The sequence below is a fragment of the Cladosporium halotolerans genome, assembly GCF_011745625.1.
Source record: "Cladosporium halotolerans strain TM138-S3 chromosome Unknown Sca57, whole genome shotgun sequence".
Taxonomy (NCBI): domain Eukaryota; kingdom Fungi; phylum Ascomycota; class Dothideomycetes; order Cladosporiales; family Cladosporiaceae; genus Cladosporium; species Cladosporium halotolerans.
The window spans coordinates 1-20003 of NW_027191508.1; the positions used below are offsets into that span (position 1 = coordinate 1).

Genomic DNA, 20003 nt, shown 5'->3' on the forward strand with positions numbered 1-20003 from the left:
CGGATTGTCGAGTTCTGTTACCAACACCAAGCCGTAGGGGCTGACCGCCGGTTGGAAGACGATACCTTGAGCAGGTGCGAATGGGATCAATTGGAACGAATCCGAGTACCAGATCGATCGTGGATCTGGAATCGAGGGACGGGTGTTCCCAGGTAATCGTTCCTTGCTTGAGGAGTGACTGGAGGCTTTCCTCGTGCATGAAGCGCACGATCTGCCCTCCTTCTCTCACTCTTTCTTGGTGTTGTAGGGTGTCCTGTCCTCCCCAGATCGGGTGATACCGGTTCAGGTCGGCACATACAATAGTTTCGACTTTTCCCTTCACTCTCTCCTCTGCTCTTGTCTTTACCCTCTTGATGTTGTCGATCCTCCTCTCCAACTCTTCTGTCTTTTTTTCCTTCGTGTCCTGGTTCCTCGGGTCGTAGCACGCTACTAGTAGTATGTCGTGATGGTCGATGTGTAGAACTACTGCAGTGGTTCGTGGCATTCGACTGGGATCTGGGTGGCTTTTACCTTTGTATTGATCCATATTGCCGATCGGAATGCGTGCCTTGTTAGCGCGTCGTCGTTTTTTGTCGTGGGCTGGAAGATGTGCCATCTGTAGTCGTGTGGTATCGTCGGTTTGTTATTGTCCGGGTTCGCGTAGATATACGGTTCGATAACCGAGATAGCGCTGAAGTCCTTAAGTGATGTGTCGTTTAGAAGGCTGTTTTGAACTGTCCTTCTCTTCCCTACATTTAGATGGAGGACCTGGACCCTATTCATCAATGATCGTCGTTTCCGTGTCTCCCGTCATCTCGACTTCTCGGGCGTATGCCGAGGCTGGTGTCCGCGGTTCTCTCTGTGGTCTAGCGCTGTTTGGGATTGTCTTTGCCAGTTCGACCGCCTTTTGCTTCGCAAGTATAGCCTCGCTGATCTTTGTGGTGCCGTTCTTGCTTTTTGGCTTCGCCTGATCGGCTTTCATTCTCCCGAGGTGTTTATAGTTATTCGGGTGGTGCGGGCATTGCCAGTCCATAACACTATGGCCCTCGGTGCCGCACGACGGGCATCGGAGGGAGTCCTTTGGGCAGTTGTGTCAAGAGTGTTCCTTCGAGCACAATGCGCATCTGATCTTTGATTTGCACTCTGCTTGCTTGTGGCCGTATCTATTGCAGTTGAAACAGGGGAGCTCCTTCTCCCTTAGTTCCCATTTAGAGCAGTGGGCGCCTGTGGCTCCGAAGAGCGCCGTACCTGTGTCAATGAGGCGATCCGCAGCGAACTTACTCTTAAGCCAGATCACGAGCGACCTTACCTTCTTCTTGTAATCCGCCTTGCTTAACCAGTGAACCTTTGTCGCAGTGAAGTCGATGCCATCGGCTATGTTTTCCTTACTGAAGTTGTGGCAGACAGTAGATTGAAGCGTCTTGCAGTCTGCCACTGATCTGTCGAGTACTGCTTGTTTCGCGACCATGTCGCACTTGACTGGGTACCATTTCTCGCCCTGAACGCGTGCGCCCTGGAGTTGTCCTGTTGCCCATTGCGTATGTTTCCTTGCTTTTTCTGCCTGTGCCTTGTTCTCGTTGTTCTCGAAGATAACCTCTATTCTTTCGCCTGGTCCCGGTCGGAGGAACTGGATCTTGAGACCCTTCGTTACGCCGGCTTTGTCGATTCCTTTTTGCAGCTTGTTCTTAATGTCCTTGTAGTCGGTCTCGCCGAGTTTGGCGCGGCCTGTGTCGATGCTAACGGCTCGCTCGTCGTGACGGGCGGACTGGGGGGCGGCAGAGTCCTTCTGGCTAGAAGATGTTGTTATCTTCTGCGCCTCTCTCGGCTGGATGATGCCAGTCTGAGCGATCTGGCTGCGGTTTCCTTACGTTTGCCTGGGAGAGCGCATGTAGCGCTTCAATTGTCCTGTTCTGTTTCTCTACGATCTTCCTCATCTCTTGGAGTTCATTCCGAGACTCCCTCGATTCGGCCTGTTGATCCTGTAGCTGTCGGAGGATGGACTCGACGAGCGAGCGGAGGAACGTGAGCTGGTCGCTCTGCGTAGCCTCTGCTACACTCCTTACTTCAGATTCCATCACTCTGACTACTGGCCTGGTCTGAGTAGCCCTCTTGGTGACTCTCAGGTTCATTGGCGAGCTCGTCGACCTCGTCTTTCTCCTCGTAGCCTTCGTATACCGGATTGCACGCCTGCATTCCCACCACCGCCGCCATCCTGCTGGAGCACGATATTTTCGGTGTCGCTTTCGTCGATGTTCATGTCGTTTTTTGTAGCTTGCTATGTTTCCGTCTGCTAGGCTACATAGCTCTCTAATTTGAACCCCTAACCCCAAACCCCTAAACTCCCTAATCGAGATGATGATGATGATGATAATGATTCTCATTCAGGCTATGCACGGAGACCGTATGAGCCATCCCTAATCGTTGCCTAACATTACAATGAACACCGCCTCAGCACTCATGACCCGAGAGATTAGCCAACACCTCACCCGACCCTCATGCCACCTCTTTTCGACTTTGTCACGGACAAGGTCGGTTTTAGCATCATATTGAAGCACAACACAAGCTGAATAAGCGCACGTACTTGCCAACACCAGCGATTCGCTGGCGGCTATGCCACCACGCCGCAGAGGCGTCGCAGACCCCACCGGAGGTGAAGTCTTCACGGCCGGCAACAGCGCGGAAGCCACCGAACCAATCGGAGAGCTAGCCGAACACCACCTGTCCCCAAATAGAGTGCGATCTTGCGCAGGCGAGGACGGGACATGCGCGTTTGAACGCGTACCTCGCGAGGATCAACGTCGTTGAGGACAGCAAGTGCAGCTGTGGCGGCGGCGACGAGACTGTCAGCCACGTCCTACTGTGGTGCAAACGATGGAGTCCCCTGCGTGATGGACTCAGGGAGAAGGCTGGTCAGAGGTGGGGAGACGTTTCGTACCTTCTCGGAGGACGAAGCTCAAGGCGACACCCGAGTACTCGTCAATTGATGGACAAACCGGAAAAGTGGAGGCCAGATTGTAAGATGGTGTGGGAAACGGTGCAATTTCTCAAAGCAACAGGACGTTTTCAGGCTCGCCCTCCAGGCGAGACTCACACTCACTAAGCGCGGTGTGATTTGAAAGAGCTCTCAAGGAGTGGCTACCCCTGTCCCACTTCGTTACGCAAATTCAGACTTGGGGAAATTTGTTTGAGTCGAGGCGATTACGAGAGCTTGATCGTTAGGTACTGTTGGAATGCAGTCCCTTCCTGAGGCAGCCTTGCTTCTGCGACAAGCCACAGTTTCAGGAGGGCTACATATTTACAGTCTTTACTGCAGTGGATAGGAGAATACACAACTCCTCTCACACTTTCCCTCCAACAGGCCTTCCAACAGCACAAGGCTACAAAGATGAGACTGGCGAAGTCGAAGAGCCGGAGATGGAGGAGGGAGAAGATCCGCTGGAAGTCTCGGCGGGCAGGAGTTCGGCAACGGGCGTCAACAGGTACGCCGTCCGGAGCGATATCGTCAGACATCTCAGTCAACGAAACATCGACACTTTCAGGCCGCTCAGCGAGTCGTGGCACCGTTTTCTCGGGCTTCAGAGTCGGAATAGAACTTTGCAAACAAAGACCCAAAAACGGAAGGGAGGCGAAATGGAGACACCCGAAGCGAAAAAGACGAGCATCTCTTGGACAGGCGGGCTGATGACCCCGGCCGCAACGCTGGGCAGTCGCGCAACTTCGAAGCAGGGGCCGCTGGTGACGCCGTTCACTGCAATCACGGACTCGAGGAGGAGTGCACTCGTGCAGTCGTCGCCGTTGCAAGGGTTCGGCGCAACTGCACTTCCGTCGAGCCCACCGGTCGCATCAAGCCCGACGAGGTCGTCGAGGCCGGTCAGACTGAAGATCGGTCTTGAAGACCGGGAAAAGGCCGTACGGAAAGCTCTCGGTTTGGCCGAGATGACAACGGTGGCATACAAATCAGTCGAACAGGAGGAGGCGTTGGAGCGAATCATCAATGGCTCAGACTCCGCGCTCGCTGTTGTGCTGCCGACGGGAGGTGGCAAATCGCTTCTGTTCACAGCCCCCGCTTGCTTGGACGACCCGGGCATCACAATCGTCGTCGTGCCGTATCGACAGCTCATAGAAGAGACTCTGAGCGACGCGAGAGATCGTGGCATCGACGCTGTCGAATGGAGTCGCGACTTGTCCGATCCGGCGGACATCGTCTTCATCAGCGCCGACAAGCTTGGCGACACTTTCTTCGACTACTCCGCACGGATGGCAGGGAAGGGTCTGGTGCGACGGGTGTTCGTAGATGAGTGTCATCTGGCGATCACGGCACACAGCTGGCGGCCAAGACTGGTTTCGCTGGCGAGGCTGAGATGCATCGAGGCCCCGACGATCATGCTCACGGCAACACTACCGCTGCACATGGAGACAGATCTGGAGACGACGATGAGATGCGAACTATCGCTCACGCTGATCAGGGCTTGCACCGCACGGAGGACGACGAGATACATCGTCAGAGCCGATGTCGAAGACGGCAAGCTGATGCAAGAAGCGATCGAGGTCTGCAGCAAGCTGTTAACAATAATAGATGAGTTGATTGATTCAGCTATCTGAGCAGACAGAAGGTGAGTACATATACCAGCATCCTCTAAAGGCTGAGAGGCTGGAGAGGCTGGGTGTCCCTGCATCCCAGCCTCCAGTACTCATTAGTAAGAGTTAGGTGAAGCTAGGGGTCTGAGCATCCTCAGCCTTCAACACTGTAGACTCCTCGCCGGGCAGCCTATGCACTTGTCCCCTACTAACCTAGCTTGTGTCCACCTTTTCCTAGAACTGGCCTGTGACACTCCCTGCGCTTCGTATACAGCTGGCCTGTGTGCCCCTCCGCTCTGCCCTCCCTATAGTGGACTGTGACATCTCTTTTCTGCGCTGGACTGTGACCCCTCCCCTTCCTTGTCCGTAGATGGTAGTCGTGCCAGAGTACGGTAGTCGTATCAGGGAGGCCTTAACAGAGGCGCGAGAAGAGGGCTTAACAGTTCTCTAGAGCGGGTGCGCGGCGGGCGGCTTAACAAGGTCTGTATGCCTATTCGCAGTTAGCTTTAACAGGGTCCCTAGAAATCGGCTTGCAGTTCCCCTCGTCACGCCTTTCTCGCTGATCCGGCGTGTTCTCAGAGTAGTTCAAGCTCAGAGGTGTCCTGTCGCGCTCCTAGGGCTTCCACATTGCTGCAGCGAGTAGAACGCTACAGCGCGGGCTCTGCGCGCGACTGCAGAGTAGGAGCGCGTCGGGTGGTTTTCGTATCCAGTATCCTCTTGTCCTTCTTTAATGAGGGATTCCATTCTTGACGAAGGGAGTAGCGTAATGGAGCAGTCACAGGGCGGCGTATAGTACTCCTGCCCCTGGACCTTCGCGACCGGTCGCGGCGTTCAGGCGGCGACGGCGGCCATCCCTCATTGCCCCTACACTTAGCCAGCTCGTGGGTACGAGCTGTTTCCACCTGCGGCGGCGTGGACGCGTGTAGTAGGTCTTCGCAGGCAAGACTTGCAGCTCCGCTGAATATTTTTTTCTGTGCGCACCAACGAAAGATGCTTGAGCACATCTCTGGAATAGTCGACGGCTAATGATAGATATAAACTACATATGACGGTCGGGAGGTTGCGTAGGACATGAGACACAACGATTCACGTTTACTTTCCTAATTAGGCAGTGGAATCCTTTGGATTTGTTGGATTTGTTGGATATCCACGAAGATATTGTTGGATGGATTGGATTGGGGGGTAAATCCAATCCAATCCAGTCCAATAACATCACTGCCGGCGTACCTACGCACCGCATACTCCGCATCCTGCTCGTGACATATGATCAAGCAAACGCCCTTGCTGCCCCAACTAGATTATATAACGTATGCCAGAGAGAGGAAAAATTACCATGAAAGGCCAATGTTGGTTAACTATACAGGATTTTTATCTTCGCCTTGCAGGGGAAAGACAGAAGAAGAACAAGGAAAAATCCGTGCGAAGTGCAACGGAGACAGTTCGCGCGCGGATGTCCCAAAATGGTATCGCCCTTTTCCCGACGCTTTCACGGACGACATGATGTGGTTGTGTCCGAGGCCTTCTTTTGATACAATATTACCGGAAGACCAGAAAAGAAATGGTAGTCTCCAATCTGAGTTTAGTGAGTTACTACCACCCTCGCAAAGAACGAAGGTGTACCATGCTATTGAGGCTGCAAGGGTACTTTGCTTGCCGTGAGCTGTGTTGGCCGTCGTTGTATGTTCATACTTCTGAACAGGATATGTTTCTAAAAATTCAATAACCAAGCGACGTTGAAGGAGACACACCTGATCGACACTCGACAAAGTTTTAATCGAAGCAGCCAAGAGTGTTCAAGAAGTCGCGTGAGAAGTACGCAGCCTTGTCCTCGACTTTGCGGCGGTCGCCCGTCGTGCCGCCAGGCCCAATCTTGAGGACTTCCTCCATGCCCCAGTCCTTGCGGATGCGGTAGTAGACGCTGGTCAGTCCATCCTTGGTGCGGGGTTTGAAGAAGAGCGCGAAATTGTCCTCAACCTCGGGCCAGGACTGCTCCTTGATAACGCGGCAGTACATGATGAAGAACTTCTGCTCCTCGCTGTAGGAGGGGCGTGCCGGGGGCGATGTCTGGGCCAATGGCTCAGTGTGGTTGGGCTGGCCCTGCTGGTGGCGGGCGCGGGTGGCGTTGGTGCTTCTGAAGGAGTTGTTGGAGTGGTAGGAGGTGGCCGAGGGGCCGGGCTCCAAGTCCCATAGGCTGTCGTGGCGTTTGGCGGGGCTGGTTTTGATGCTAGAGAAGTTGCTGGCGCTCCTGGGACTGGAGGCATCGCAATCGGCCCAGCTGTTGGCGCTGGTGACGCTGTTGATGCTGTTGAGGCTGCTTAAGCTGCCGATGCGCGGAATTTGGGTTCTGGTGTGAGGAGAGCAGTGGAGGCGCAGCGAAAGAAGGGTGATGGGAGTCCTTGGTCGACGTTTAGGCTGGTAGCAAGGCATCTGGAAGATTGATGCAGCAAATCTTGGTACTGACGCTGGCACTGGTGCAAGAGCGAAGCAGTTGTCGGTCATCTCAGTGTCCATAGGCTCAGGTTCGCTGACATCGCCTGCCAGGAACGCGATGCTCATCTTGTAGTGCTGTTGGAGGGCGCCCTCGAAGGGGACCGACTCAGTCAACGCCATGGTTGTGCTTGTCGGGGAGGCTCTGATACACGATAATAGTCGCCGCGGACAACGAAGACGACGCCGTTACGGAGAGGTGTTTGTGCGCTGGAGACAGCGAGACGAAGTGATCGTTCGATCTGTTCCGAGAGCCGATTCATCAGGCTGATGTGATGAAATGTGATGAGTGAGACCAGCGTGAAGAGGGAGAATAATAGAGGCTGGTGAAAATCAGGGACGACCGTGACTAAAAACGAGGCTCGAGTTCCCCCGTTTTCTTGAGACTGAGCTCACATGTGTGAGGGCCACGTCCCCGGATAGAATTAGACGATGTTTTGCCACTGCGACCAAAAAGGGAAAGACCAACTGGTCTCCTGCGTAGGACGCCTGCTCACGTAGGCCCAAGGTTTCCAGAGTCACACAGCGCAGTGAACAACAAGCCGGTACTAGCGACTAGCTCTTGGGGCCCCGAGCTGAGGGGGATCGTGCCGGAATGATACCGAAGCGGAGAGGCTGATAGTGTATGCCAGTCACACCTTTACGTCGGGTTGCCTTAAGCCGATGAGACGGGCAAAAATTGACCTTCGTATTGCTTAGCTATCACGTACAGTAAGACGAGACTTGAAGTACGAAAATTGACGGCAGTTGACAAGCTTGAGTCTGCCCTGTCGTATGGACAGATCTTATTGCGAGTCAGCGGAAGCATGTCTCAATGCCAGCGGTGACGGACATTTACATCCTTCCAGGGCAACATGTAACGGTCTGACCTAACTCCTAACGATGATACCTAAGGGCTTGGCTTTACGGAGTTCGTGAGGAGTTCACCGTGTTGGCTCGTTGCAATGACAAAAACTCGCAACCAGGAATGTTAGTACCTTGTACGGGAATGAGGCCATCTTTTGGAGCGCGTGGTGTGAAAGATAGCTTGCTGGGCTGTCAGCATTTATGCAGGCGCGCTATACCGTGCCCTGGCTGCTGAAGTCCTCTTGCATCTTTGGGCCATAGAGAATGCTCCGCGACACCAAAGCGCAGGCGACGTTACCTGGTCACAGGAATACAATCGTAGCTTTGCGGCCCCAGCCCGAGGTTGAGCGCTGGTTTTCCGGCGAGACACCGGAATGGACAATCCGCCTGACGTCGTGCCGGTAGTGCATTGCTTGCTTTATGCGGGGTACGCTCTTCCGGGGCTCACGGCCTAAATTCAAAGTTCGGAATCTTTCGATCCTCACTAACTCAAGAGACAATTGGAGTTCTACGTAAGTTGAATTGAGAAACAGCCAATTTCGGTGAGAGCTTGGATTCGAAAGGCCGCGAGCGGGGCCAGATGCTGCATGGCATCTCCGCGGGCAAAGGCAATCACGGCGGTACCGGGTGGGCGGTGCGGACGGACGAATTCTAGATAGTTACAGATCCGCCGAAGGCCTGCGAACGCCGGTCAGTGGACATGCCCGAGCGCGGGATGTTACGCCCATCTTTAGCACCTGCCAACCGTGCAGCACGACGACGCGATCCTCGGCGGGGTACTGGGCCAACTTACCGTTGATGATGTGCCGCAACGTCTCCACCTCGCCGTCGTACGTGATCACGCTGTACCCGATGTTGGGTCGCACGGTGGACTCTCGTATCATGCGTACCTCGCTGGGCTCCATGTCCATGGTCGACATGAACGCTGGCTCTCGCCGCGGCGGCAACGTTGCTGTCAAACACACCACCTGCGTCTGCCGACTGATCAATTCGCGTAACTGCAACACCTTGGAGCGAGTCATCATCGACGAGTGCCATTCCGTATTGCGAAACTTCTTCGTCGACTGTAATACGGAATGGCACTCGTCGATGATGACTCGCTCCAACTGCTGGTTCAACATCTTCGCGTTGACGAAATCCGCAAACGACTGTGACACGGCCGATTCGGCTATCACGAACACGATCTGTGCATCGTACGGCGGCGCTCGACCGTCGCTCCAAATTGCACATCGGATTCCATCCTTGCGACACCGATCGGCCATGTCCTCTTGCAACATGATCTTCGGCATCACAACGATCGTGACCCCGTCTCGCGACGCTGCTGCTGGCAACATGAACAACAAACTCTTGCCACCGCCCGTCCGCATCACGACCACGATCCTGGGCTGGCCGCTGACGATGGCATCTAATGCCTCTCGTTGCTTGCCACGAAATTGGGCTTGGGCTCCGTACATCTTCTTCAACTGCGCTTCCACGTCGATTTCCCGCATTTGCTGCCACCGTTCGAACTTCCGGCTACCCTGCTCCTGTTTGATCCTCCGCTTGATGTCGGGGCTGACATTCTGTACCTGGTATGATGACGGGAACTGCATGAACCGATGCCAATCCACACTCACCTCGCGGAATGCATCCTGCTCTCGCCTCATGGCGAACGGGTTCTGCTGCAACTGCCGCCCGTAAATGCTCTCTTCCATCTGCGGACTGTGGCCGGACTGCCTGGCGCGGATGGTCTCGCGCGTTTGCTCCTCGTCCATCGCCATCCCCTGCTTGAACGGATTCTCGTTGGCGTATATGCGATTTAATGTGCCCACGACGTCCTGATTGACGGCGAACTCGCGGTGGATATCCGGGTACGCTTGTCGCCAATCCGATGTCCCAATGGGTACGCCAATCCGCTTCTCGCTCTCCCTGCGCATCACTCGGCGGATCCGGTTTGTCTCCCAAAACCCATCACAATTGCGCGCGACCATCGGCGTGGACCGTTGCTGGACGAAATGTGCTTCTGCGCTTCGGTCCTCGGGCATCTTGGGCAAATCCTTTTCCCCGTCCCCTTCATCTTCTTCTGCCCACTCTTCTTCCTCGTCTCCCCATTCCTCCTCTGGTGCTGGCTCCCACAACCACGGACTGGACGTCATCTGGCCGCGGCCGCTCTGTAAAATGCGAACGAATGGCTCGATCAACCATAAATAATAAATCACCAATTCTCCCACCTCCTGCAGCACGAATCGATGTACGCACTTCTGGCTCTGGCTCGCACTGAACCCTTTGTGGTACGACGTGATGAATGTCACCATGCCCTGGTCGATCATCACCCCGCGGTGACAACGTGCGTTCTCACCGTTGACTTGTTGTAACCCTAACCCTAAAACCCTAAGAAGGCTCCTTTTGATTTGATTCGATCCTAGTCAGTCGAAGACGGCAAGTCTTTCTCCGCTTGCAACAACAGAATGACAAACGACAGCACGTCGTTTGTGGGGGTATAATTTTTCTCTCATCTCACGCTCAAAGCCTCCACAGAATCACGAAAGGAAAGGGGAAGAAACCAGGGATGATAATCAAAAACCCGTGAGCGCGCAGCATCACCGGCGTTCCCTTTTCTCCTCCGAATCAACCCTTCCCGCCCGCCGCGGCAGCCGGAAAGTCCTCGAGCGGCCCGGAGGTTGCACTCATGCCCGGAGCGACGGGGTTGGCTGTGACGGCCGGTGGCGGCGGCTCCTCAGCGACGACGGGCATCTTATGGTCGCCGGCGGTGGCGGCGCCGACGACGACGTTCTCGCTAGACTCGCCCGGAGTATCAATCTTCTGCCAGCTCTCGGTCGAGGAAGCGGTGGCGACGTTTGGGTGGGCGGATGCAGCGGATGCCGGGGCGGGCTTGACGGCTGTGATAGGAGAGTTAGCTTGGTTTGGTGGTGGGATTAGGGGTTTGGTGGAGGGCGAGGGCGTACAAGAAGCCTCAGCATTGTTGACGGCGACAGGGTTGATTGGGGCTGGGAACGGCTTGATGTCCTGCTTCTTTTCAGCAGAGACGGCGGAGACCGGCTCAGAGGTGGCCGGCGCGGCCGGGGGCGCTGGGGTGGAGGAGGTCGAGGATGGGCGAGCGGGTGAGACAGCCATCGGAGTGGAGCCGGCGTCCTTGGTGTTCATGGTGTCCTGGGTGTCCTGGGTGTTCGTGGTCTCCTTCAGCGCATGGTCTGGAGTTTCAGTCGCGGCGACAGTAGCGGTCGGCGGGAGGGTCGGCGGGTTGTCCAGGGTGGCAGCCTGATGCTGCTGCTGCTGCTCCTGAGTCTGCTTGTCCTTGCGCTTCTTGCCGCCAGACTTAATCATCTCCTTCAAGGCCTCCTTGACCTTTTTGAACGCGTTAGGAGCTAGAGTGGAGATCTCAGTTAGCCAATGCGACAAAGCGAGGTAAACATGCAGCGTGTGGGAATAAGGGCGACTTACGAACACCCGGCATTGTGTCTGGATGCGCGGTTTGGTAATGTCGGTAGGTGGATAAGAGAGTGTGTGTGGGTGGTGGATGGTAGTGGCACAAGGTCGTGGAGTGAAGCTGCGTCAATGCGCGAGCGCGTGCTTGTGATCAGGTCGCCTCCAGGTACATAAATCCCTACTGAGCTCCTACCTACATGTATGTTCTCACCGCACCTACAGCTCCAAGCGTAGCGCGTGCACGAGACGCAGATGCTATTTTCAGCTCGAGGCGGGCGCCTTGGTATACAGGGCGCTTTCATAAATCCGCATGGCATCTACGTCACTGCCAAGGCGCCCTCCCCTTATCCCCGCGTGTTTCTAACATCGGCCGCGTGTCGGCTCGTAATTTCCTTGTTCTCGACCAAATTTAGTTTGCAGCACCGTTAGTCCTGGCGCTACCAACCAATCACGAGCGCAGATGGCTTCGGTCAATCTAGGCCTCGTGGTCGGACGTTCTCGGGTCCGTTGCGCGTGCACCCGGATTGCTAAGGTGTATGTATAAACACGTTGTTGATGGCAATTGTAGGCAACAACAGCGTCGCTCCGCTCAACAGTCTGAGAATTGCTGCCCATCTCCCGTGGCCGTGAGTGTTGCGTCCCGGTACCGCTGCCTTCGTCTTCGATACCGCAAGCCGTACATACTCCGCTTCGCATCCGTCGCATTCAGCTGCTTCTTGGGCTAATAGTTCACGGGACTTGCACTAACGTGGCTCATCAGTACCCCGCGCATACCAGTACCCCGCGCACTTTCTCGACGTGGCCGCACTTCCACGACCAAATTCACAACCACGGACGCTCATATTGATCAGAACATGCTCGTAACCTAGGCAGTAGGTAGTTCTACTTCGAATTGGCACGTTCTTATATTATGACCTGGCTTTCCGCACTTGCGGCAGCGACGAATTGGCACCAGCCCTTCACTGCTGCGGCACTGATTTTCAACTGCACCTTGCCCTTGCTGCTCTTCTCTGTGCTTCTGAGCCAAGATTCCTCTCGCACTCTGCGCGGTAAGCGTGCCTCCATGGCGGACACGAGATGTCTCAGCCCTCCGCCGCCTGCTAAGGGCTTGGTTGGCCTTCTGTAGAGTGCGGTTCTCTGCAGTCAGAAGGGTCACTGAGTGGGCCATCGCCTCAATTCCCTTCGCCATCTGCCTAACAACCGAGAAAATAGGTGTTGGAGAACTACCCTGGTGACCACTGATCTGAGACTTCACCAGCTCGGACTGTCAGATGGCTTCGGTGGGGTTGTGAGGTGTCTGAGAGACCCAAAGATTGGCCTCGGCCGCTGGAGATCTTGCCGGCGTTGGGGTTCGCAGCTTCACATCAAGCCTAGAAAGTACAACTTGCGGATCAAATGGGACAAGACCGGCCCCACGGAAACCCCCGGCAATGTTGTTCGCAGTCATAGAAGCTATATACGCCGCTCGAAATGCCAGAAAGAATTCGACCTTAGTGATGTGATTGATGTGTGCCCGGATGACAGTCCCAATTTCTTTGCCGTAAGCACTTTTGAGAGGGCTGAAGAGCCCGACATCGAGCGGCTGAGTGATGTGGGAGGAATGAGGTGGGAGGCAAACAGGGACAATGCTGTGATCCTTACAGTAAGCTTCGAACTCGACCGACTGATGGCTCCCGTGCCCGTCAAGTATTAGCATCCGATGACTACCCTTCGTGCGCGCTCTGGTATGCTTGTCGAAGTGTTTGATCCAGTCTAGGCCTGTTTCATTATCCGTCCACCCGTTGGAAGTGGGCTTGATGACCCAGGAGTCGGGGAGATCACCCTCGAAGTACCAATTCGCCAGGTGACAGGCGCCTTTGACGAGCAGAAATGGGGACACATCGAAACCGTCACCACTGATGCAGGCAATCGCGGTCGCCCATTCCCGGTTGCCAGGCTGCACAGCCTTGCCTCTCCCACGCCGATCAGAACGTGTAACGGCCACCGAAGGGCATATGACACCCATCATGAAGCCTGTCTCGTCGAAGTTGTACAGATCGCAGTCGAGGATGCCAAATTTGCTTTTCATGTTAAAGAACAGGCGAAACCACGCGCCTACAAGATCAGGGTCTTCACAAAGGGCCCGCTGGAAGTCGTAGGCGCGCGAACACCGCGTGCGGAGTTCCTCCCTTCGCCGAACGAAGCGACAAGGCCACTGTTTTCCGACGCGTCGTGTGCCCCGCGACGCGAGGATGCGATTTGCCATCTCCCTCACGTCCTCCAGTGAGGGTGGAAATCCTCGCGCGTCCAAGTCCAGTATATACTGGACTACTGCTCTTTCTTCGGGCGCGGTCAGAACCTGAACAGAGGGCCGACGTTCGGCAATCGGAGTCGCGCCATTCATTCTGTCGCGGAGGGTTGTTTCGGGCACATTGTAGAGATTTGCAGCAGCCCGGCGGCTTAGGTTATCCGTTTTCTGGATAGCATCAATAGCCAAGATGACTCGTGCTTCAATGTTTCGGTCCCGCATCGTCTGTTGTAATGATATGGCGTGTTGAAGCTGGAGCATGGTGTCGCGTCGGGAAAGTGCGCGGGGTACTGGAATGCGCGGGGTACTGATGAGCCACGTTGGGTAATTTTGAGAGGTTCCGTTTGGTCTCTCTGAAAACTAATAGCTTCATCAATCTCCGCCTCAACCTGGTGGTATTTAGACGCCATGGTGGTTGAATAGTTTAGGTGAAAAAGGAATAGACGCGTAGCTATACCACCATTTGCATTGAGCTGTGTTTTGCATTGAGCTGTGCGGCACTCGCTCGCGAGTCTGAGACGAGACGAGGGGTAGCGCACAAATAGCTCACATGAGACAGGGAGGAGGAGGAGGAGGGATTTATTCCGCCCGGCGCTAAGCACCTAAAGGGCAACACACTATTTACGTCACAAAGTTATATGCGTTCCGGTAAGGCTGAACCTAACAAAACTCTAAGCTCATTGTCCCTCAACACTGTAGATCATCCATCAGTGTGTATTGCTTTTATCCTTCGAGTGCTCGTGGTCAATGGTTGGCAGGTACTCTTGAAGCTGTGTTTCCAAGTGTTCATCGTCCTATCTCCAGCAGATGAAGCGGGGTCCTGCCGTGTGCACGAGGGTGCATAGGGATGGTGCGGTATTGATGATTTATAGGGTGGATAGGCAGGGAGCCCGAGACCTTGCTGGCTTAGCGCCGGCCCGCTTCCAGCTCTTGAGAGATCTGTTGACGCACAAATAGCGCGTACCCAGGCATGCCATCTACGGTGTAGTCCCGCTAGGCTCCAGAATTGCATCAGTCCCAGTGAACGAAATGGTCCGGTCAATCTGGTCTGAAGGGTCAGACCAGATTGACCATCCAAAGACTGAGGCTAGACCAAAAAGACCACGGTAGACCGTTTCCTAAAAAGGAAGGTCAAAGCGAAATGGTATAGCAGAGCGCTAACACGATTATTATGCTACCTCTTGTGCACATGTGGCATCATAAGTTTGATCTGGGGATCTCCTACTGCCGTGGAATTCCTGCTCAATGGTATCCTCGTCGTCAAAGGCACTGTAGACTTCCGCTTTGCCAGGATCTGTCTTCAGAGGCCTGCCATACCAATTTCGAAGGCACTGTGTCGCTTCGATGATGTCGGCGGAAAGGCGATTGCGGCGGTAGGTAATGAGATCGCGACCGCTACTAAAGGAGCGTTCGGCATCATCGCTCATGCAGGGGATGGCGAGGCAATCGAGCGCGAACTTGGCTAGCTGTGGTAATGTCTGTTGGCGCTCCAACCAAAAGGCAATCACATCAAATTCTTCGCTACGAGGCACTGTATCAGTGGCTAGGTATGCATCAAGCTGGTCGATAGGTTCCGAGGGGTCATTGAGCCGTCTTCGTTTGTGCATGTAATCGATACGGCGCTGCCGTGGGTCATCGGATATCTCTTGGGATACGGCGGTACGTCGCTGCGAAGCGTTGGCCACGGATGGTTTGTATTGAGCTTGCCACAGAGCTTTCATCTGCCGCTCAACTTGTATGATCCAAGCCTGCTGCTCTGGCGTCCCGTGGCTCCATTCGTCTATAAACCACTGCTTCTTCTCCCTCGGATCAAGCATGATCGCAGCGTAAACGATAGGCGTGTCATCTGCGAGCCTGTAGTACTTTTCGGCCTTCTGCCAAGAAGCTTCACAGCATTTCGAAAGGAGCGCAAAGGTCTTATCCCCTACGGAGTCCTCTTCGAATTGTAACCGCCAATTATCAAGCTCATGCAAAAGCCACGACAGCGTCTGGAACCATTCGGAAAAATAAGATCGATGGACCTGCGTGGTCGAGGAAGCGACCTCGAAAGTCTTGAGGCAGTCATGGATCTTATCGAGTTGGGTCCAGTGCTGGGCCGTCAAAAGGTCTCTCTTGACGCCGCCAGTAGGTCTGTCAGGTTTGTGGCGGCGACAGAAGAGGGCGATACGTTCTCTGACCGTCAAAGCACGCCCAATGGCGGTATAAAATGAGTTCCAGCGTGTCGCATTATCGGCTATCAGCTAAAGCAAAGTCAGACTACGGGCCGACAATGTGAGGGTCATGCAACACATGCAGCTGACTGATGGAGGCGATGACGTGAACACGAGTGAGATTGCTGTTCTTCTCCATGATTAGGCAGCCATGCTCTCCGTTGTGACGGGCGTCCATATATATCACCAAACATGCAACTCGTCCACTTACCTCGAGGAGATCGAATTCTGCCAGCTCACCGCCCTTTATACACTCCATGAACTCTTGTCGCCTTTGAGGACTCCATCGAATATACTTGATGATGTTGTGTAGTCTTCCTACCGGCCCACGACCCCGCCAGAGCTCATCACATCCCTCTGAATCGCCCTTGTTTGCCAGTCGATCTAGTTCCTTGTCGCCCCCTTTTTTACCGCCCCCAAATATCAGTGCATTCGCACACAGGTTGACAATGTGACCAAGGCATCTCAAGCGGCGGCCGGTTCGATCCTCTAGAGATAGTCCAGGGTACAGGCGGCTCAGGATGGTATGGGCAGCAGCGTCGTTCGACGAAATGTTATCCCCGATGATGTAGCCGACTCGATCTTCGAATTCGTACTCCCGGACGACGCTAATGACTATTTCGCCTTGATGCTCACCTGTATGCTTGCTGTAGACCCTTCGGAAGGCCAGAAGCTTGTTCTGTCGTGTCCCGGAGGGGCTGATCCAATGCCCAAAAACCGACAGTATGGCTATACCGTTCGGTGCCGTCCACATGTCAAACGAAAGATGTATGTCACTCTTAGCGAGTCGGAGCTCAGCCTTGACACCCTCCTTCTGCTCAGCGTATTCATCCATGATCCAACGACGAAGGGTAACGCCAGCGCGCGGCAAAAGGCCAGCAAGGCCAATGTTTAAGAAAGCGACAAGCTCTCTGAAGTAGTCGTTCTCAAGCATAGCGAATGCAAGCTGACAATAAACGATCCAACGCAGGAAGAGGCGCTTGAATTTGTCGTAGTCGTAAGTTGAGACCATGGTAGCGAACGAGGTAAGTCGTCTCTGGGTCGCAGGTGCCTTTTCGACCTTGTTGCCCTCCCGATCGAAGCCATGCACGACCATGTGATCTATACCACCCTTTGTACCGCATAAGACCGGGAGCTTTTGAGGCTTCCTCTCGCTCTCACACAAATAGCAGTAGTATACCTCTTTCTGGTCACCCGCTCGTACCAATGCTTCACCGTACGCCCAGACTGGAGAATTCTTCTTCTTTGTTTTTCCCATCACTGCTATGGTGTTCTTTCTCCGGTATTGCTCGCCGTATAGTTTGAAGGTCTCGAGGCAGCGCTGGGGGTCGTATTGAGGGTTTCGAGGATACAGAGTCACCTGATCCGATGATTGAGAGCTGCTGAAAAGTGTTGATAGCATGGCGAAAGGTTTCGTGTACGTGTCTGTCACCCAAATACGCTGGAACGCGTGTTGATGTTCTAACACGCGTCTTTCCCGCGCCGATATGCAATGTGGCGCCACGGTCACACCACCATCCGAATTAGGAAGTGGTGACCATGGTGACCACGAGACCCAGACCATATTGACCATTTTCAGAATAAATGCCGACCAGATTGAACATTGACCGATCAAGGATTGACCAGACCAATATGGATTGGACCATTTCTTTCACTGGTGCCGACGGCTCGCCAAAACCCCGTGTAACCAAACGTGCTCGCCAAATGTCTGACCCGGTTGATGCTTGTGCAATACATCACGATCTTGTCCTCCGCCGGGTACTGCGCCTTTTTCTCCTCCACCAACGCATGGACCGCGTCGTCGCCTTCTCCGGCGTCGTAATTGCGGACGCTGTACGCGATGTTGGGCCGTGTCGTCGCCTCCCGCAACATCGCGACCTCCTTCTCGTCCAAATCCATCGCGGACATGAATTCGGCCTGCTTTGTTGGCGGCAATGTCGCCGTCAAACACACCACTTGCGTCGATCGACCGGCCAATGCCCGCAACTCACGCACGTTTGGTCTCCACGTATCCGTGGACTGCATGATCGTGTGGCACTCGTCGATCACGATTCGCTCCAACCGCTGCGTGCTGCTTCTGGAATTGATGAAATCCGCAAATGTCTTCGTCACGGCTGATTCGGCGATCGCGAACAAAATGCGCGCATCGTACGGCGGTGCCCGCTCTTCGCTCCATACGGCACACTTGATGCCGGCGTCGATGCATCGCTGCTTCATGTTGGCTTGTAACGCCCGCTTCGGTACGACCACGATTGTCAACCCGCCCTGGGACGCGGCCGCTGGCAACATGAACAACAAACTCTTGCCACCACCTGTCCGCATCACGACGACTACCCGGGGGTGGCCTTGCGTGATCATTTGCAATGCCTCGCCTTGCAATCCTCGGGACTGGGCGCTGGGGTTGCTGTAAAATCGCCGCAACTCTGCCAACGGGTCGATCGCGCGCATCTGCTCGAACTGCCGAAATTTGGCGTCTCCCCGGTCTTGTTTGATGCGTCTTCGGACGTCGGGGTCGACTGATTCCTCGCTCCACGCCGACGGGAACCACAAAAATCGATGCCAATCGCGACTCACTCGACCGAACATCTCTTTCTCGGCGATTGTCGTAAATGGTGATTGCTGTGCTGATCGGCCGTAAATATCCTCTTCCATTTGGAAACTGTGTCCTGACTGCTCTGCGCGGATGACGGCGATGTTGTCGTCCGCCACCGGATCGGGCGCCGCCTGTCGGTTGTCGTATATGCGGTCCAATGCTCCACGCGTCTCCTTGTCCGTGGCGAACTCGCGGTGGATGGCGGGATACACCTGTCGCCAATCGCTGATGCCTATGCGTACTCCAATCCGCCTCTCGGTCTCGCGCTGCATCACCCTCCTGGTGCGGTCGGTCGTCCAATAACCGTCGCAATTGCGGGCTTTCTGGCGTGGTCGGGTCGTGACGATGCTCCCGTGTCCCTCGGCGGCCTCGTCGTTCTCCTCATCGTCATCGACCTCGTCTTCGGTGCGATCGGTGATTGCGGGGCACCCTTCTCGTTCTGAATCGTATCCCTCGTCCAAATGTTCGACGTCTGCGTCCGGCCAATCCTCCTCGGGCGCCGGCTCCCACAACCACGAACTGTACGTCTGCTGCCCATTCGCCCCGGCCTGGACGATCCGCTCAAATGGTTCGACCAACCACAAATAATAAATGACGATCTCGCCGACTTCTCGCGGTACAAACCGATGGACGTTCTTCATGCTTTGGCTCGCGCTGTACCCTTTGTGGTACGTCGTCACAAACGCCACCAATCCGTTGTCCACGAACACGCCTCGTTGCGATCGCGCGTTCTGTCCGTTCACCCGTTGGATGCTCGTCAATTCGGTGGATCGGGCGGGCGCTCCGGCCGACATGTGCACCAATACCATCAACTCCTCTTTGAACCTCGTGACCGCACGCAAATAATCCGCCACGGCATCCTTGTTCCAATCGATGGCGGCCGAACTTTCTTCCAACCCCTCGTCGACGTTGATGAACTTGGCTTCGATGTCGGGTTCGTGTAACGCACGCTGACCCATCCACGTCGCTCCGTCCACCGCCCACTCGTTACGCACGTCGGCCAAAAAACTCCAACCCTCATCCATTATACTGTGGTTGTCGGCGATCTGCTTCAATTCGAACCGTGGTAACCCAATGGGCCTCCATCCGTTGGCATTGGCTCGCTCCACCACGGGCAACATCAACAACTCTCCGATCAACCTCTGCCGCGCCGTGCTCAACAAACCGTGGACGACGGTGCGGACGTCACTCATGCTGAACTTGATCTTCCGGCACAAAACCGTGTCGTCTCCCTCCCACGATATCTGCCCTTCCGCCTTGGTGGTGTACCGGATCTTCATCCCGTACGTCTTCTGCGTGTAAATGGTGTTCAACGGCGTGGGTTGGCTGCCAAATACCGTCAACGTCATGAATTGGTGGACGGCCGCTTTCACCCCGTCGAACACGCTTGGTGCTTCTTCGCGGGCCTCATCCTCGGACACACCGGCTGCTGACTGATCTGAAATGTGCTGTCTCCGTTGGCACCACGCCCTGCGGATGACCATGGCTCGCATCGTTGTGATGATGGCCGCCAACGTGGGGGTGTAATTGATCGCGGGCATCCACCCTCCGTTGTCGCCGTCGGCTCCTAACACTGCCAATCCGCTCAAAATGGCGC

The 20003-nt window shown here is 55.0% G+C and overlaps 5 protein-coding genes across 5 annotated transcripts; 1 reads left to right on the plus strand and 4 right to left on the minus strand.

Annotated features, from left to right (window-relative positions):
• Positions 1-2962: 2962 nt before the first annotated feature.
• Positions 2963-4581, plus strand: WHR41_09116 (uncharacterized protein; the record flags this gene model as incomplete). Its single annotated transcript, XM_069377720.1, has 2 exons — positions 2963-3038; positions 3338-4581. The coding sequence occupies 2 exons, from the start codon at positions 2963-2965 to the stop codon at positions 4579-4581; spliced, it is 1320 nt and encodes a 439-aa protein (XP_069225373.1).
• Positions 4582-6327: 1746 nt separating this feature from the next.
• Positions 6328-7167, minus strand: WHR41_09117 (uncharacterized protein; the record flags this gene model as incomplete). The annotated part of the gene is made up of 1 exon (XM_069377721.1): positions 6328-7167. The coding sequence occupies one exon, from the start codon at positions 7165-7167 to the stop codon at positions 6328-6330; it is 840 nt and encodes a 279-aa protein (XP_069225372.1).
• Positions 7168-7652: 485 nt separating this feature from the next.
• WHR41_09118 (uncharacterized protein) lies at positions 7653-9914 on the minus strand (the record flags this gene model as incomplete). The annotated part of the gene is made up of 3 exons (XM_069377722.1): positions 7653-8568; positions 8684-9452; positions 9507-9914. The coding sequence occupies 3 exons, from the start codon at positions 9912-9914 to the stop codon at positions 8399-8401; spliced, it is 1347 nt and encodes a 448-aa protein (XP_069225360.1). The 3' UTR covers positions 7653-8398.
• Positions 9915-10497: 583 nt separating this feature from the next.
• On the minus strand, positions 10498-11662 carry WHR41_09119 (uncharacterized protein; the record flags this gene model as incomplete). Its single annotated transcript, XM_069377723.1, has 3 exons — positions 11332-11662; positions 10836-11255; positions 10498-10769 (listed from the first exon to the last, which is right to left on the minus strand). Exons 1-3 carry the CDS (start codon positions 11342-11344, stop codon positions 10498-10500), a joined length of 705 nt encoding a protein of 234 aa, XP_069225371.1. The 5' UTR covers positions 11345-11662.
• A 3110-nt stretch (positions 11663-14772) lies between these two features.
• On the minus strand, positions 14773-17215 carry WHR41_09120 (uncharacterized protein; the record flags this gene model as incomplete). Its single annotated transcript, XM_069377724.1, has 2 exons — positions 14773-15843; positions 16025-17215. 2 exons carry the CDS (start codon positions 17213-17215, stop codon positions 14773-14775), a joined length of 2262 nt encoding a protein of 753 aa, XP_069225363.1.
• Positions 17216-20003: the final 2788 nt, after the last annotated feature.